The 20,047-nt window shown below is 41.7% G+C and overlaps 1 protein-coding gene across 2 annotated transcripts in view; it reads right to left on the reverse strand.

The window, feature by feature from the left end:
- Nucleotides 1-1,798: 1,798 nt before the first annotated feature.
- Nucleotides 1,799-20,047, reverse strand: part of LOC145657001 (NLR family CARD domain-containing protein 3-like) — a 33,067-nt gene continuing 14,818 nt past the window's right edge. The window contains exons 8-10 of one of the 2 annotated variants that reach the window (XM_081711065.1): nt 12,415-12,588; nt 3,144-3,190; nt 1,799-3,049 (exon numbers count right to left, since the gene is read on the reverse strand). In XM_081711065.1, coding sequence (XP_081567191.1) covers nt 2,511-3,049; nt 3,144-3,190; nt 12,415-12,588 — 760 coding nt within the window. In that variant the 3' untranslated portion in view covers nt 1,799-2,510. Of the gene's footprint in view, nt 3,050-3,143; nt 3,191-12,414; nt 12,589-15,193; nt 16,697-20,047 lie in introns of those variants that run through there. The other variant, XM_081711068.1, reaches the window with a different exon arrangement.

Genomic DNA, 20,047 nt, shown 5'->3' on the forward strand with positions numbered 1-20,047 from the left:
TTAATTAAGTTAATTTGGTCATGTGAACTGCTCTGGTTATTTTGCTTCTTTTAATCAAACAATTTACTTGATTTGAATAAAACCAATTAACCTGCTTGTTACACATGGATGTTTGCGGTTGCACCATTAAAATATTTCCACACTGCAGAAAGTATCTAGATGTGCTGAACAAAAATCTGTTTGATTACATTTCAAATGGCCACTCAGTCCACACTTGTTGTATAAAGTAAGACATATAAGCCTGCGTGTGTTAGCTGCTCACACCTGTACGTTGTAAATTAAAGTTACACTAAAACATCTAAGTAAGCTCGTTAGTCTACCATTCACATCAGTCCCAGCAGTCGCTGTTGTGTAGGTTCATTTTGTGATGACAAAGATCGCATTTAATCTCTTTGTAGTACTTTCTTATTTTGCAGCCACTTTATAAATTTTAAATGTTTCCTTTTTAATTTTTTGCCCTCCATCAACTTCCTCAATTTCTTCGGCATTTTGGTCCAATTAAAACCGGATGTGTCCCCTTTACATTTGTTATAGTGGAATTTATGGCATTCCAGATTCTCATCGAGTGTACAAGATTTTAAACTTAACAATGCAATGAGTAATACATCCAAATATTTTTATATATTGTGTATGCTTATATTCAGCAGACACATTCATATTTTCTGGACAAACAGCTCTTTGTGAATTTCATATAAACCATCAACAGTAAAGGTGGAGCGTTCGTGGACGTTGGAGTTCATTCAGGTCTGCGCCTCTAATGAGGAGACGCCGGTACAGGTGTGTTTGGAGTCGGATGACAGTGGAGATCAGCACAGCACCTGACGCTCGTCCTCACAGTACACAAAGAAGAAGAGAGTTCACAGTTCAGAGAGAAAACCAGGGCAAAAATCATCAAAAAACAAAACAAAACAGCCAAGACACTGGAGAGAAATACAGATGGAGAGGCTGGAACAGATCAATGCTGTACTGTACTGTAGCTACAGTGCAGCTAAACTAGCGTTAGCTAGAAATCAACATTAGCAGATGTGTTTTCAGTAGCTTTATTGAATACTAACATTAGTGGGCAGTTCACCGTCTTTATGACCTTTAGTACATTTTATTCAGTATGAGTGGAATCTGAACACATCCGCTTTGTTAGATTACTCTGAAAGAAAGCTGTTGTACGTTAGCCAACTAGCTAGTAAACTAGCGCGACTGGAAAAGGTGCCGAACACCAGCTGACTGTCTCCGGATTACAGTGGAGATCAGCACAGCCGGTTTCTCCTGTTGTTTGAAGTTTAGCCCTTCGATCCGTTTTCGGTAGGTTTTACGGTCTGGTTCTTTACCTGGCTTTTATTCCCCGTCTACGTACGTCAAGAATGTAAAAGTGAGATTTAATGGGCGAAATTAGCAGGCACAACCGACCGACCGACCGAGCTAGCTCGCTAAATCGGTCGCTCGTCTCGGTCATTTATGTGTAAAATACAGAGTGTCTGACTATCTGGCTAGATGACATTAAAATGGCTGATTAAACACACCCAGTTAGCTTGCATGCGTGTCTGAAGTGGTGCTTTACAACTCGAGATCAACCGTATTGCACACACACACACACACACACACACCCATATATATATATATATATATATATACACACACACACACACACACACACATATACACACACATACATACATAGCATATGTGCATCTCAAACACAAGAGTCCATATGAACACACTGTGGTGGAGAGTAACTATCAAATACATTTCACTCATACTGTGTACAACATCTGTATCTGTATCACTCCAACACTTAGAAAACAGAATGAAAAACCTTTCAGTTTCCAAAGATTTCCACCTTTAATGTGTAGATTTGTACAGAGTTTAACACAGTGAGGTTATGATTCCACAGCATGTGAAACTTGTAGAACAGTATTTATGTATATTTATGTACAGAAATCAACTGCATTTCAGTCCTTTATTGGAGCATCATTTATTGTGTGAGTGTGAGAGAGAGTGTGTGTGAGAGAGTATGAGGTTTAGTGTGTGTGTGTGTGTGTGAAAGAGTGAGAGGTATAGAGTGTATGACAGATGTGTAGCATGTATGTGTGAAAGAAGTAAAGTGTGTGAGAGAAAGATACAAGTGTATTTTGTGGTATTTTGTGTGTGTGTATGTGTGTGTGTGTGTGAGTGAGAGAGAGAGAAAGAAAGGTGTGTGTGTGTGTTTGAGTGTTGTGTGCGCATACGTTTGTGGAAGAGACTTGTAGTGTGTGTGTATGTGTGAGAGAGATAGAGGTGTGGTGTGTGTGTGTGTGCATACGTTTGTGTAAGAGACTTGTAGTGTGTGTGTGTGTGTGTGTGTGTGTGTAAGAGAGAGAGGAAAGAAATAAAAAAATGAAAGACTGCAGTTTTTCATTTACCATCATCTGTGTGTGTGTGTGTGTATTTTATACTCAGCAGGCATGTGTGTATTATGATGTTCACCAGTTGTGTGTTTGCCTGCAGACTCAGGTGTTCCTCCAGGACACAGGAGGCTATTCTAGCTCACACACACACACTGAGGAGTCAGAACCCCAAACCCCAAACCCTGCATAGAGGGGCTCAGTGAATGTGGAGTGGAGTGTGTGTAAGTGTGTGAGTGTGTGAGAGGAGACGCTGTAGAAGGACAGAGTGCCGGCGGGCCAGTCCAGATACACTCCTACTCTGTTGGAGCTGGAGGGGGGGGCAGAGATGGCAGTTTTCTTATTATTGTGCCAGACAGAGTAACTGTTATCAGAGCAGTTCAGACTCCAGGACTTTACATTCCATCCAAACCAACAGTCACCACTGTGTCCTTTCCTCCTGATTCCTTTATATGTCACTGATATATCAGCCTCCCCACTCCACTCAACCTCCCAGTAACAGAGTCCAGTCAGACTCTCTCTACACAGAACCTGATGACAGACATCAAATCTCTCTGGATGATCAGGATACGACTGCTGCTGCTCCTCCACACGCGTCACCTTTCTGTTCCCCTCAGACAGAGAGAGACGTGTGTGTGCTGTGTTTGGGTCCAGTGTGAGATCACACGCATCTGCACACAAGAAGACACATTATAGGAGAGATCACAAATACTGTGTGTATGTGTGTGTGTGTGTGTGTGTGTGTACATTACATTTACTTCTTACATTTTCTTAGTCCTGGTTTGATTCTGATCTCCCCTGCATGCTCCATCCTAAAGAAACACACACACACACACACACAGATAATAGTTCTCTCTCTCTCTCTCTCTCTCTCTCTCTCTCTCTCTCTCTCTGTCTCACACACAGATAATAGTTCTGTCTCTCCATCGCTCTCACACACAGATAATAGTACTCTCTCTCTCATACACACACAGATAGTGGTTCTGTCTGTCTCTCTCTCTCTCTCACACACACACACACACACAGATAATAGTGCTGTCTGTCTCTCTCTTTCTATCTCTCGGGCTCACATAGATAATAGTTCTGTTGCTCTCTCTCACACACACACACAGAGATAATAGTTCTGTCGCTCTCTCTCTCTGTCTCTCACACACATAATAGTTCTGTCGCTCTCTCTCACACACACAGATAATAGTTCTCTCTCTCTCTCTCACACAGATAATAGTTCTGTCTCTCTCTCTCTCACACACAGATAATAGTTCTGTCTCTCTCTCTCTCTCTCACACACGGATAATAGTTCTCTCTCTCTCACACACACACAGATAATAGTTCAGTCTCTCTCTCTCTCACACACAGATAATAGTTCTGTCTCTCTCTCTCTCTGGCTCACACAGATAATAGTTCTGTCTCTATCTCTCTCTCTCTCTCTCACACAGATAATAGTTCTGTCTCTCTCTCTCTCTCTCTCTCTCTCTCTCTCACACACACACAGAGATAATAATTCAGTCTCTCTCTCTCACACACAGATAATAGTTCTGTCTCTCTCTCTCTCCCTCACACAGATAATAGTTCTGTCTCTCTCTCTCTCCCTCACACAGATAATAGTTCTGTCTCTCTCTCTCTCACACACACACACACACACAGGTAATAGTTCTCTCTCTCTCTCACACACACAGATAATAGTTCTCTCTCTCTCTCTCACGGATAATAGTTCTCTCTCTCTCTCTCACGGATAATAGATCTCTCTCTCTCTCGGGCTCACACAGATAATAGTTCTGTCTCTCTCTCTCTCTCTCTCTCTCTCTCTTTCACACACAGATAATAGTTCTGTCTCTCTCTCTCACACACACAGATAATAGTTCTGTCTCTCTCTCTCTCTCTCACACACAGATAATAGTTATGTCTCTCTCTCTCACACACACAGATAATAGTTATGTCTCTCTCTCTCACACACACAGATAATAGTTCTGTCTCTCTCTCTCTCACACACAGATAATAGTTCTGTCTCTCTCACACACAGATAATAGTTCTGTCTCTCTCTCTCACACACACACACAGATAATAGTTCTGTCTCTCTCTCTCTCTCTCTCTCTCACACAGATAATAGTTCTGTCTCTCTCTCTCTCTCTCTCACACACACAGATAATAGTTCTCTCTCTCTCTCTCTCACGGATAATAGTTCTCTCTCTCTCTCTCTCTCTCTCTCTCTCTCTCACAAACACACAGATAATAGTTCTGTCTCTCTCTCACACGGATAATAGTTCTGTCTCTCTCTCTCTCTCTCTCTCTCTCACACAGATAATAGTTCTGTCTCTCTCTTACACGGATAATAGTTCTGTCTCTCTCTCTGTCTCACACACAGATAATACAGATAATAGTTCTGTCTCTGTCTCTCTCTCTCTCACACACAGATAATAGTTCTGTCACTCTCTCTCTCACACACACACACACACAGATAATAGTTCTGTCTCTCTCTCTCTCTCTCTCTCTCTCTCTCACACAGATAATAGTTCTGTCTCTCTCTATCTCTCTCACACACAGATAATAGTTCTGTCTCTCTCTCTCTCACACACAGATAATAGTTCTGTCTCTCTCTCTCTCTCACACACAGATAATAGTTCTGTCTCTCTCTCTCTCACACACAGATAATAGTTCTGTCTCTCTCTCTCTCACACACACAGATAATAGTTCTGTCTCTCTCTCTCTCACACACAGATAATAGTTCTGTCTCTCTCACACACACACAGATAATAGTTCTGTCTCTCTCTCTCTCTCTCACACACAGATAATAGTTCTGTCTCTCTCACACACACACAGATAATAGTTCTGTCTCTCTCTCTCTCTCTCACACACAGATAATAGTTCTGTCTCTCTCTCACACACACACACAGATAATAGTTCTGTCTCTCTCTCTCTCTCTCTCTCTCTCTCTCTCTCTCTCTCGGGCTCACACAGATAATAGTTCTGTCTCTCTCTCTCTCTCTCTCTCTCTCTCTCTCTCTCTCTCTCTCTGTCTCACACACAGATAATAGTTCTGTCTCTCCATCGCTCTCACACACAGATAATAGTTCTCTCTCTCTCTCTCTCATACACACACAGATAGTGGTTCTGTCTCTCTCTCTCTCTCTCACACAGATAATAGTGCTGTCTGTCTCTCTCTTTCTATCTCTCGGGCTCACATAGATAATAGTTCTGTTGCTCTCTCTCTCACACACACAGATAATAGTTATGTCTCTCTCACACACACAGATAATAGTTCTGTCTCTCTCTCTCTCTCTCACAGATAATAGTTCTGTCTCTCTCTCTCACACACAGATAATAGTTCTGTCTCTCTCTCACACACAGATAATAGTTCTGTCTCTCTCACACACACACACAGATAATAGTTCTGTCTCTCTCTCTCTCTCTCTCTCTCACACAGATAATAGTTCTGTCTCTCTCTCTCTCTCTCACACACACACAGATAATAGTTCTCTCTCTCTCTCTCATGGATAATAGTTCTCTCTCTCTCTCTCTCTCTCTCTCACAAACACACAGATAATAGTTCTGTCTCTCTCTCACACGGATAATAGTTCTGTCTCTCTCTCTCTCTCTCACACAGATAATAGTTCTGTCTCTCTCTTACACGGATAATAGTTCTGTCTCTCTCTCTGTCTCACACACAGATAATAGTTCTGTCTCTGTCTCTCTCTCTCTCACACACAGATAATAGTTCTGTCACTCTCTCTCTCTCACACACACACACACACACAGAGATAATAGTTCTGTCTCTCTCTCTCTCTCTCTTTCTCTCTCTCGGGCTCACACAGATAATAGTTCTGTCTCTCTCTCTCTCTCTCTCTCTCTCTCTCACACAGATAATAGTTCTGTCTCTCTCTATCTCTCTCACACACAGATAATAGTTCTGTCTCTCTCTCTCTCACACACAGATAATAGTTCTGTCTCTCTCTCTCTCTCTCTCTCTCTCTCTCTCTCTCTCTCTCTCTCGGGCTCACACAGATAATAGTTCTGTCTCTCTCTCTCTCTCTCTCTCTCTCTCTCTGTCTCACACACAGATAATAGTTCTGTCTCTCCATTGCTCTCACACACAGATAATAGTTCTCTCTCTCTCTCTCTCATACACACAGATAATAGTTATGTCTCTCTCTCTCACACACACAGATAATAGTTCTCTCTCTCTCTCTCTCTCTCACACACAGATAATAGTTATGTCTCTCTCTCTCTCACACACACAGATAATAGTTATGTCTCTCTCTCTCACACACACAGATAATAGTTCTGTCTCTCTCTCTCTCTCTCACACACAGATAATAGTTCTGTCTCTCTCTCTCACACACAGATAATAGTTCTGTCTCTCTCTCACACACAGATAATAGTTCTGTCTCTCTCTCTCTCTCTCTCTCTCTCTCACACACACACAGAGATAATAGTTCAGTCTCTCTCTCTCTCTCTCTCACACACACACAGAGATAATAGTTCAGTCTCTCTCTCTCTCACACACAGATAATAGTTCTGTCTCTCTCTCTCTCTCTCTGGCTCACACAGATAATAGTTCTGTCTCTATCTCTCTCTCTCTCTCTCTCACACACAGATAATAGTTCTGTCTCTCTCTCTCTCTCTCTCTCTCTCTCACACACACAGAGATAATAATTCAGTCTCTCTCTCTCTCACACACAGATAATAGTTCTGTCTCTCTCTCTCTATTTCTGTCTCTCACACACAATAGTTCTGTCTCTCTCTCTCTCTGATAATAGTTCTGTCTCTCTCTCTCTCTCTCTCACACAGATAATAGTTCTGTCTCTCTCTCTCTCCCTCACACAGATAATAGTTCTGTCTCTCTCTCTCTCACACACACACACACACACAGGTAATAGTTCTCTCTCTCTCTCACACACACAGATAATAGTTCTCTCTCTCTCTCTCACGGATAATAGTTCTCTCTCTCTCTCTCACACGGATAATAGATCTCTCTCTCGGGCTCACACAGATAATAGTTCTGTCTCTCTCTCTCTCTCTCTCACACACAGATAATAGTTCTGTCTCTCTCTCTCTCTCACACACACAGATAATAGTTCTGTCTCTCTCTCTCTCTCTCTCACACACAGATAATAGTTATGTCTCTCTCTCTCTCACACACACAGATAATAGTTATGTCTCTCTCACACACACAGATAATAGTTCTGTCTCTCTCTCTCTCTCTCACACACAGATAATAGTTCTGTCTCTCTCTCTCACACACAGATAATAGTTCTGTCTCTCTCTCACACACAGATAATAGTTCTGTCTCTCTCTCTCACACACACACACAGATAATAGTTCTGTCTCTCTCTCTCTCTCTCTCTCTCTCTCTCACACAGATAATAGTTCTGTCTCTCTCTCTCTCTCTCTCTCACACACACAGATAATAGTTCTCTCTCTCTCTCTCTCACGGATAATAGTTCTCTCTCTCTCTCTCTCTCTCTCTCTCTCTCACAAACACACAGATAATAGTTCTGTCTCTCTCTCACACGGATAATAGTTCTGTCTCTCTCTCTCTCTCTCTCACACAGATAATAGTTCTGTCTCTCTCTCTCTTACACGGATAATAGTTCTGTCTCTCTCTCTGTCTCACACACAGATAATAGTTCTGTCTCTGTCTCTCTCTCTCTCACACACAGATAATAGTTCTGTCACTCTCTCTCTCTCACACACACACACAGAGATAATAGTTCTGTCTCTCTCTCTCTCTCTCTTTCTCTCTCTCGGGCTCACACAGATAATAGTTCTGTCTCTCTCTCTCTCTCTCTCTCTCTCTCTCTCACACAGATAATAGTTCTGTCTCTCTCTATCTCTCTCACACACAGATAATAGTTCTGTCTCTCTCTCTCTCACACACAGATAATAGTTCTGTCTCTCTCTCTCTCTCACACACAGATAATAGTTCTGTCTCTCTCTCTCTCACACACAGATAATAGTTCTGTCTCTCTCACACACACACAGATAATAGTTCTGTCTCTCTCTCTCTCACACACAGATAATAGTTCTGTCTCTCTCTCTCTCTCTCACACACAGATAATAGTTCTGTCTCTCTCACACACACACAGATAATAGTTCTGTCTCTCTCTCTCTCACACACAGATAATAGTTCTGTCTCTCTCTCACACACACACACAGATAATAGTTCTGTCTCTCTCTCTCTCTCTCTCTCTCTCTCTCTCTCTCTCTCGGGCTCACACAGATAATAGTTCTGTCTCTCTCTCTCTCTCTCTCTCTCTCTCTCTCTCTCTCTCTCTCTCTCTCTCGGGCTCACTCAGATAATAGTTCTGTCTCTCTCTCTCTCCGATAATAGTTCTGTCTCTCTCTCTCTCACACACACACAGATAATATTTCTCTCTCTCTCTCTCTCTCTCTCTCTCTCTATCTCTCTCTCACACAGATAATAGTTCTCTCTCTCTCTCTCTATTTCTCTCTCTCACACAGATAATAGTTCTGTCTCTCTCTCTCTCTCTCTCACAGATAATAGTTGTCTCTCTCTCTCGCTCTATTTCTGTCTTTCACACACATAATAGTTCTCTATCTCTCTCCCTCTCTCTATCACACAACAGTTCTGTCGCTCTCTCTCGTTGTCTCACACACAGATAATAGTTCTCTCTCTCTCTCTCACACACAGATAATAGTTCTGTCTCTCTCTCTCACACACAGATAATAGTTCTGTCTCTCTCTCTCTCTCACACACAGATAATAGTTCTGTCTCTCTCTCTCTCACACAGATAATAGTTCTGTCTCTCTCTATATATCTCTGTCTCTCTCACACACACACACACACACACACACAGATAATAGTTCTGTCTCTCTCTCGCTCTCACTCTCACACAGATAATAGTTCTGTCTCTCTCTCTCTTTCTCTCACACACACACACAGATAATAGTTCTGTCTCTCTCTCACACAAACACACACAGATAATAGTTCTGTCTCTCTCTCACACAAACACACACAGATAATAGTTCTGTCTCTCTCTCACACAAACACACAAAGATAATAGTTCTCGCTCTCTCTCTCCATTTCAGACACACACATCGTTCTGGGCATTGAGAGTTCTGGTAAACTGGGATGTGATGATGCTGTCACTTCACCTCTCTTTTGTCTCTCTAGTTTGTTGACTGAGAGCGGCGGAGTGTTGATCATGCCTGTGGTTCCTTTTAGCTGTGCTGCCACAGCTGCATCTGCCAAAGTCCATCTTTGCACATCATAGTTTCCTAATTTACACAGCCTCTACCTGGACATGTCTAATAATCTAGTCTCTCTGTCTGCTGAGGTTCACCTACCCCTGATGTCATGACGTTAATGTCTCAGCTGCCATGGCTCCTCCCACCACTCCATGATGCCCCCTGTTGTAGCCCCCCACACCTCCACCCCACACAGCTACTTCCCCGCTGCCCTTCATGGATGATCTCATACAGGAAGAGTTTCGGTCATGTGCACACCGTCAGGACCAGACTAGGACTTCTAGAAAACCACACTAGACATTAATTGCTTATTGTTCCATATTTCTTTATTTATTTTTCTCCATCTCACTACTTATTCTGCTCCTTATTGTCTATATTCTTACTACTGTAATGTCCGTTATTGTCCAGAGGACCCCACCAGTTCACAGCCCACCAGAACCAGTGCACTGAGGACACTGTCAGCACTGACATCCACACGTCTCTCACACATCTGGAGGACATGGACAGTTATGTTCCAGTGCTGTTCACTGATTACAGCTCAGCAGTCAACACAGTCACCCCAACCAAACTGACTGAAACACTCACCACTGCACTCACACCCTCCTTCTGTAAATGGGGGCTGAACTTTCTAACAGACAGAATCAGTCAGTCAGAACTGGCAATGTACATCCAGCACAAGGACTGAGAACACTGAGAACCCCCAGGACTGTGTGACCACCCAGTATAACACCAGCATCATCAAACTGGTTTGACTGATCATTGGATGAGACAGCATACAGGAGGGAGGTGACAGACATGGTGACATGGTGTCATGACAACAATCTCTCCCTGAATGCAGACAAGACCAAGAAGATGATTATTGACCCAAGGAGGAAGGAGAAGCAGCAGCACACACCACTACAGACAGGAGAGATGGAGGTGAACTCCTTCACCTTCCTGGAGTTCACATCAGTGAGGACCTCACCTGGACCTACAACACACACCACATCAGTGAGGACCTCACCTGGACCTAAAACACACACCCTACATCAGTGAGGACCTCACCTGGACCTACAACACACCCCACATCAGTGAGGACCTCACCTGGACCTACCACACACCCCACACCAGTGAGGACCCCCCCATGGACCTACAACACACCCCACACCAGTGAGGACATCACCTGGTCCTACAACACACCCCACATCAGTGAGGACATCACCTGGTCCTACAACACACCCCACATCAGTGAGGACCTCACCTGGACCTACAACACACACACCGCATCAGTGAGGACCTCACCTGGACCTACGACACACCCCGCATCAGTGAGGACCTCACCTGGACCTACGACACACCCCGCATCAGTGAGGACCTCACCTGGACCTACGACACACCCCACATCAGTGAGGACCTCACCTGGACCTACGACACACCCCACATCAGTGAGGACCTCACCTGGACCTACGACACACACACCGCATCAGTGAGGACCTCACCTGGACCTACGACACACCCCACATCAGTGAGGACCTCATCTGGACCTACGACACACAACGCCTCATTGAGGACCTCACCTGGACCTACAACACACACCACATCAGTGAGGACCTCACCTGGACCTACAAGACACACACCACATCAGTGAGGACCTCACCTGGACCTACAACACACACAACGCATCATTGAGGACCTCACCTGGACCTACAACACACCCCACATCAGTGAGGACCTCACCTGGACCTACAACACACCCCACACCAGTGCGGACCTCACCTGGACCTACAACACACCCCACACCAGTGAGGACCTCACCTGGACCTACAACACACCCCACACCAGTGAGGACCTCACCTGGTCCTACAACACACCCCACATCAGTGAGGACATCACCTGGTCTTACAACACACTCCACATCAGTGAGGACCTCACCTGGACCTACAAGACACACACCACATCAGTGAGGACCTCACCTGGACCTACAACACACACAACGCATCATTGAGGACCTCACCTGGACCTACAACAAACACCACATCATAAAGAAATCCCAACAGTATCTGCTGTGTCCTCTGTTTATGTACAATACACAGACCTGCAGGTAAACACTCTCCTGACATCAGAACTCTGAAAATGTTCAGATCTTGTTCACAGTTTTATTGACAACAGGAGGAAACATGAAACTGAATCACATGAAAGACAAATCAACAACAAGCCAACCACAACAAGTACCGATATACACAAAACACAGTGCAGCAAACTTCACAGAGAATAACATTATCCACCAAATAATGATCTGTGATTACAAATAACAATACAATAAACTACACACAACCACAATGTTTTCAAAAGGTATGAGATGTACGCAGACAACTGCATTAGCACGGCTATAATAACTACAATAACTATAATAACTACAATAACTAGAACTCTTGGAGTTGTTTCTCTCACTCTACGATCGCTACACACATGAACCGACTCGCTGCTACTGACACCCCGTGGTTCTTAAATGAATTACAACTAACCTCAAAAAATGGAACAGAGTTTATAAACTCCTGACAGAACAGCGTCTGTACTTCCTGAGGAGGCTGAGGAAATGTAGCATGTCAACTAAAACTCAGCAGTTCTTACAGGAGAATGATGGAGAGTGAACTCACCAGCCACCACAGTATGATATGGGAACTGCACTACTCAGGAATGGAAGACTCAGTTTTCAGTATTTTCTCATTCTCACGCTTTCAAACACACACAGACACCAACACAGAAACACATATGCACACACACATACACACATACACGTAAGCACACACAAACAAACCCACATACGCATGCACACACTAACGTTCCATACCTGAGAGTGTCCAGTCTGCAGTGGGGATCCTCCAGTCTAGAAGAGAGCAGCTTCACTCCTGACTCTCCTGGGTGGTTGTACGTCAGGTCCAGTTCTTTCAGGTGGGAGGGGTTTGACCTCAGAACTGAAGCCAGAGAAGAACAGCCTTCCTCTGTGACCAAACAACCAGACAGTCTGCAGAAAGGAGGGAAACAGGTAGAGAGAGACAGAGAGTGAGATGCACTTCCAGAGCAGCCTGCATAGGGCAGCTAGAGAGGCTGGTAACTGTAGTGGAGGTTCCTCCACTCTCATCTCTCTCTGGCGTCCTCCATGGCAGATGGTTTTGTTCACTCTTCTCCAGATCGCTGCTGTCTGTGTTTATTTTAGCTCTTATTTTTATTCAGCCCTTCAGAACTCTAGTGCACTATTAAACTACATCAGAAGAACCCCAAAGCTGGACTTACACTGTGTGATTTCAGTGGTCTTATAAGACTGTTACATGTCAGACTGTATGAGATGATGCCAGTAAAATCTTGGCAGAATTCTACATCTGGCTGTGATAACAGGAGTAATAACACTGTCACATTTCTGGACCTGTGAATCAGAGATAAAGTCTAAGAATCCTAAGCGATGCATACTTTTTTTGGAAGTTGCAAAGCTGATGCCAGACTTTCACAAATGTTTTCCTCAAGATTACAGATAGCCAGACTGCAAGTAGATAGAACAGACATTACAATATACCCTACAGTAGATACAACAGATATCACAATATACCCCACAGTAGATAGAACAGACATTACAATATACCCTACAGTAGATACAACAGATATCACAACATACTCCATAGTATATAGTATAGTGGAATTATTTTGTCATTATGGGAATATCTCTGAGAAATAGATATCCAAAATCAGCATATTGTAAATGAGTACATGAATTCCCCTAATGGTATTGTGACTTTAATATGGGATTATTAAACTTCTGCATGCTGTCTGGACAGCAGAGTCCCTCGCAGTCTTCAAACACAGACTGAAGACCCATCTGTTTGTGGAATATTTAAATGACCACTGATCCTGCTCCTATGTTGACTAACTGAAACTCTAGTACTTCTTGTAGGGTGTTTATTACTGATGTTGGCTGCTCCTATGTTGACTAACTCTAGTACTTATTGTTTACTACTCTGACTGCTCCTATGTTGACTAACTCTAGTACTGGTTTATTACTCTGATGTTGACTGCTCCTGTGTTGACTAACTCTAGTACTTATTGTTTATTGCACTGATTGTCTGTTATAGAGCTTAAATGTATTTTGTACTTCTAGACATTAGCATTGATCCCTGTATTTCAACAGTGTTCTAGTTCATTGGTATCTTGCACTCTAACCTACTTTACTGGCTAGGATCTGTTTTATGAGGAAATGACAAAGCACTTTTCTAAGTCATTCTGGATAAGAGCATCTGCCAAATGCTGTAAAAGTAAATATAAATGTACTCTTATGTGGTCATGGAACTGTCTTGGCTTTATGGGACATTTCTGAGAAATAGATATCTAAAAATCAACCTGAATGAAATGAGTACATGAATTCACCCAAAGGTATTATTTTAATAGGAGTTTATGAAAAATAGTAGAGTGAAATCTGTCCAAACTTACTCTGCTGATACTCTGCAAATTCAGTCTATACAAAATGAGTGCATTATTTTGCCTAAAGGTAGTTTGACTTTAATATGGATTTATGAAGACATTGTACAGTGAGTGTCCAAACTTACTCTGCTAATAGTCAAGGGCTTCTACTCACATGTGGTAGTGGAACTGTTTTTGCATTTTGTTAAAATTCAGAAAAATATGTAAAACTTCAATATAGATTTATTAATGATCTGGTGATGGCCAAGGGCCACCATTCAATTGGCAGTGGAATATTTCAGCCCTGGAGTTCCCCTGCCCTGCACATTTGCCACATTTCACTAGTGATGACCCCTGTTTCAGCTGGCAGTCAAGATCTATAATAACCTTCTGAGAAACATTATGTAGAAAAAGCATTTTCCACAATGCTTATTAAGCTGTGTAAATATATTACCAATTGTGTTTAATCTAATTATGCAATTAAACTAGTTCAATCAAGTAAACTGTATTTTGTACTTTTAAATGTAGTAAACGTGCATGTCCATCAAAGCTCTTAAAAATACGCAAGTCTGTTTCTTTGCTTAGGAAGAGTTAGATTGCGGTGAGCAGCGAAATACCGTAAAATCACGCATATAGGCGCAATGAATTTAAACCGCGGATGACTTGACCGTGAATCGCTAAAGCGCGGATAGCGTGATCGCGGTTGTAACCTAGTGACCACCTGTAACCTAGTAACCAACTGTAACCTAGCTACAAGGTTTAAATGTGTTTAAACTGATGTAGGTGACCTGACTGATTAATACACAGCTGTACTTCATGAACACCAGATGTTATAAATCACATCCCCGTCAAATCTCCCGTCACACCCTCACCCTCCTCCCTCCTGCTCTCAACTACGTGAAGATCCAACCGCATTTCTCCTAAAGACTGTAACTTGATTGTTGCAAAGACAAGAAGTCCAATCTTGCTTATTGACGGTTTGGTCAAATTGTTGAGGCTGTTGGCTGGTTAGATATCTGTGCTGAACAGTAAACAACTAAACAAATCAACATAGCTAGACTTTCTTTGCTAACATTAGCTAGTTAGCTGTTATCCATGAATGACGATCAGAGATTCAGTGAAAAACTCTTACAGGCTTTGTCTGTCTGTCTTAGTCCATCTACTTTTACTTTTTTTGTGTCCCTTTCTGGTATTTTCCTTTTCTCTTGGAAATCACCATAGCAGCAAATATCCTCCAATTCCAGTTTGAGATTTTCTGTCATTTTCACGATCCACTACAGTTCTCTTCACCTCAGTAAGTTAAAACAGCTCCCCTGATGCTATTGGCCACTGTAATGACGTCATTCAATATTCTGCCGCCCCGGCCGTCCTACCACATATGTGATTGGATAAAATTACTGTCACTCAAATTGAGATACTTATCACTCATATTCCTGTTATTGCTGGACACAAGTGCTTCTTGGATATTCATGTTATTACTACGTTTATTTATTTTTTTTTCAAATGGTACAATTAAAAAAAATTGTAGAGTGTTTTTATTGTACCTTTTGACATTTTTAATACGTCAACTTAGACTTCCTAAAAACACAAGGGCAACAATCACAAGGTTATTGTATTTCTAGACCAAACTGTATTCCGCTGTTTCGTGTGCTCCCAGTTTTAGTTGAGAAAAATATTAGGAATATTATCTTCACTACATATAATGGTGTTATACTGTTTCTGACCATTCTAGTGCCCTACACAGACCCAAAAACACCCTGCTGCTACCACACTACAGTTACAGTGAAACTACAAACACTCCATAGCTGCAGCCTGATTAGATTTAATAGACAGACTGAACACAGGCATGCTAATAGAACACAGATTTGTACCTTCAGTTTCCAGAGTTGGTTCTGTGCTAGTACAATTCCCCCAGGTCATTGTGCCACTGTTGGGTAGTGTAGTCTATTGTGTGGCTGTGTGTATCAACATAAAATATTGTGGGTGTAGATTACTGTACATTCACTGAGTGGATTTGAGCTTGTTACATCCACTACTGTATTTTCCTTTCCCTCTTCTGGTTTATGTTTAATGAAGACAGGTTTGGGGTGGAGCATGTGTTGGGTTTGGCTTTTATTCTGTCTTATACTCCCCATAGAGACAAATGGCATGTTTGTAGATCTCTATCACTTTTTTGTAATAATGGTTTGTGCTCAGAATAAAGTGTCTGTTGTGGTCTCTTCCCCTATACTGCCACATAACAGATGTATAAAGGTTGGTATCTCTCTCTAATCATCTGCAGCTGAAATAACCAGCTACTGAAGATGGCTGCCTCCAACACTCCTTTATCATTTATCAAACACTGTAGGATAATACTGATGATTTTCTTCATAATTTGTGAACCCTAAAGATGGCAATGTTACTATATCGTGTGGGATGTAGCTTGGACACATTAATGTGCAACATATTAAAACTGTAGCATAACCATTGCATTAGAGTGTTGCTATGAACAATGCATTAAATAAGAGTTTAACACATTTTTTCCTTTTTTTTTTTTTTTTTTTAACAGAACAGTGCCTTGACTCTCCCACTATTTGTATTTTATATCTTTTCCCTGCAAAACACCTTCACTATTGTTTCTGAACTTCTGAGCCCTCCAGACATCTTGTGGTTTTAAGTATTTTCTGTGGTCAGTGTTTGTTCTCCTGTATAGAGGAAGCAGAAAGACAAGGAGCACAGCAAGGGGTCCAGTGAGGAGCACATTCTATCAGTGGTGGTTACACACAGATAATAGTTCTCTCTCTCTCACACACACAAATAGATCTGTCTGTCTCTCTCTCTCTATTTCACACACACACAAACTCACAGATAATAGTTCTGTTTCACACTTACAAATAATAGATCTGTCTCTCTCTCTCTCTCTCTCTCTCTCTCTCACACACACACACACACAAATAATAGATCTGTCTGTCTCTCGCTCTCTATTTCAGAGACACACACAGATAATAGTTCTCTTTCTCTCTCAAACACATAAATAACAGTTCTGTCCCTCTTTGTCTCACACACACACACAGATAATAGTTCTGTCTCTCCCTCACACACACGTGTTTCAATTGAGGTGAAGCATTATAAACAGTAAATGAAACATACTTGTCTCAATCTGTGTAATAAATAAGATTTCAAACAGTAGTCATATTGGCTCTGAACTAAACAATGTGAGGTCTGGTTTACTGTGTATAAACAGCAGTTATATTGGCTCTGAACTAAACAGTGTGAGGTCTGGTTTACTGTGTATAACCAGTAGTTATATTGGCCCTGAATTAAACAGTGCGAGGTCTGCTTTACTGTGCATATACAGTAGTCATATTGGCCCTGAACTAAACAGTGTGAGGTCTGGTTTACTGTGTATAAACAGTAGTTATATTGGCCCTGAACTGAACAGTGTGAGGTCTGGTTTACTGTGTATAAACAGTAGTCATATTGGTCATGAACTAATCAGTGTGAGGTCTGATTTACTGGCTGGGAAATACTTTTAGCACCAAATGTCCAGTTGAGGCCTGCAGAACATATTTATTGGGGGGACAGATGGGACCAGAGGACATCTTGTGGTGACACACTAAAATGGCCTTACAGCACAGAGGAATTTCAGGGTACACAAGTTAATACAGTGGTAAAACCACTATTATAGTGTGTAATAAACTACATACTGTTTAATTCCTTATCAGATTATGATATTCACATGAGGTCAGTCAGGGAATCATTAATTAACCCATAAGATTACAATTTGAATGAATCATCACCAGTAAATCAAGGGCGTGGGTTACATAAACATAAATATTATTACCTGTGAAAGGTTTCATTTCTGTACAGCACTTAATATTTTATATTACTTACAAGTATCTTCCATTCTTTGATTCATCCCCTCGAAAAAGGTTGTATTTCAAGATTCCAAAAATTCTGTGTGTGGTTATAATTCTACATTTAGTTATAATTCTACAAGTGGTTATAATTCTGTGTGGTTATATTTCTACATGTAGTTATATTGCTACATTTGGTTATAATTCCACATGTGATTATAATTCTATGTGTGGTTATAATTCTCAGTGTATCTGAATTATGTAATATCAAATGATGAATTGTGGGTGCAGAAATGTCTGATCTAAAGTTCTGATGTAATTACAAAACACCACACATGCTATGCACCACACACACACACACACACACACACACACACACACACACACACACACACACACACACACACACACACACACACACACAATATTGCTACTTCACACAACTAATTTATTCACTAAAATCAACCATTTACATTAACACAAAAAAAAAACAACTAAACAAGTCAGCAGACCTGTGGGGCTACAGTGAGAGTGGACACAGCTGACACTAAAGCAGAGCTGTGGGGCTACAGTGAGAGTGGACACAGCTGGCACTACAGCAGACCTGTGGGGCTACAGTAAGAGTGGACACAGCTGACACTACAGCAGACCTGTGGGGCTACAGTGAGAGTGGACACAGCTGACACTACAGCAGAGCTGTGGGGCTACAGTGAGAGTGGACACAGCTGGCTCCTCTTTCTCTGTCTGCTGTGTCCATGTCCTCCTCCTGGACACTTTCACCATCAAGTTCTTCTGTCTTTTCTCTCTCATGCTGTCTTCTTACTAAAGAAGGTTGCCATGGCAATAGCATTACTCTTTCTCTTCATCCTGGTTGTTTTCTGTCTCTCTATACTAACTGTAAATGAACAAGCAGGAGTATTTTATATTCTCGCCAGTTCCTTAGATTTAAGGAAGCTAACATTGGCCTCATTAGCTTTGTTACAGTACATCAGGCACCCAGTGTGACACACACACACACACACACACACACACACACACACACACACACACACACACACACACACACACACACACACACACACACACACTTTACTCCTTCTCACCTCCTAATCTCCTGATTACTGTGTCTTGTGTGTCTTTCTTTCTCTCTTGTAATTAAGTCCACAGGTTCACTCGTCCAGTGCTGAACATTGTTCCTCACTACTGTGTTCAGATGTCCTGAGTTTACTGTCAGCTGTCTGCTCAGTTTCTCTCTCTGCTGACTCCACGTCTTCTACCATCACTGTTCTATTTTTGTTTGATGTCTCTGGCTTAATTAAAAAATTAGCAGCCAACATTCACTCCTAAGTCAAGCTAATATGACGTTAGCATGAGGTATCTAGGTGTAGTAACCAACAATATACTGTAACTTGGCAAGCTTAAGGTTACTAATATTAGCCAGCTACATGTTTCATAAAAACACCCGTGGAGAGAGACCACAGGTTTATCTTAAGGAATAACCAATAAACCTTTCAGTTCTATTGAATGAATATTAACTTGTTGCGTTCTTTCCTCCAGCACGGCTGTCAGTTCAGCTCATCTCAACATATGTTAAACACACCTTGTTTAATGAGAACAGGGTCTCCCACCCATAAATGCAAGGGAATCGTGTGATTGTAAAAGAGTCCTGTAAAGTGTCCAAAACCTCAATGGTTCAACTTTAAATGTTTTAATTAAGATTTTAAGGGCTTTTATTTGCAGAGAGATTAGAATGACTGATGTTTACAGTGTTTTCATACATAAACTACATAAAATCACTCAGTGAAAATCTTACATTAGAACACTTCAGTTTACAACACAGCTGTTGGAGTTTCTGAATATATTCATCCTGTAAGACATTTTGCTAAATTTCTGCTCTCAGGTGACCAAAAATGCAGCTTGTGGACAAAATGCCAAAGCGCCTAGTTGAAGCAGCATTGTAATAAATACACCTGTACATGTGGACAAGGACTCATCTGTGTCTCCTCTTTACAATGTTATATTTCTCTTATAGACTTGAATAAACGCTCATGCATCACAAATGTAACTCTTTGTCTCCACAGTGTGGTTATTTAATGAAATGCAGTGAGGTTTCAACAGAAAACTATATTTAGAAATATTTAGAGAAGAGAACTTTATAATATAATATAAAAGTGTATATTTCCTTGCATTGCCTTGTCT

Source organism: Electrophorus electricus, chromosome 1 (assembly GCF_041902795.1).
Source record: "Electrophorus electricus isolate QZ-2024a chromosome 1, ASM4190279v1, whole genome shotgun sequence".
Taxonomy (NCBI): domain Eukaryota; kingdom Metazoa; phylum Chordata; class Actinopteri; order Gymnotiformes; family Gymnotidae; genus Electrophorus; species Electrophorus electricus.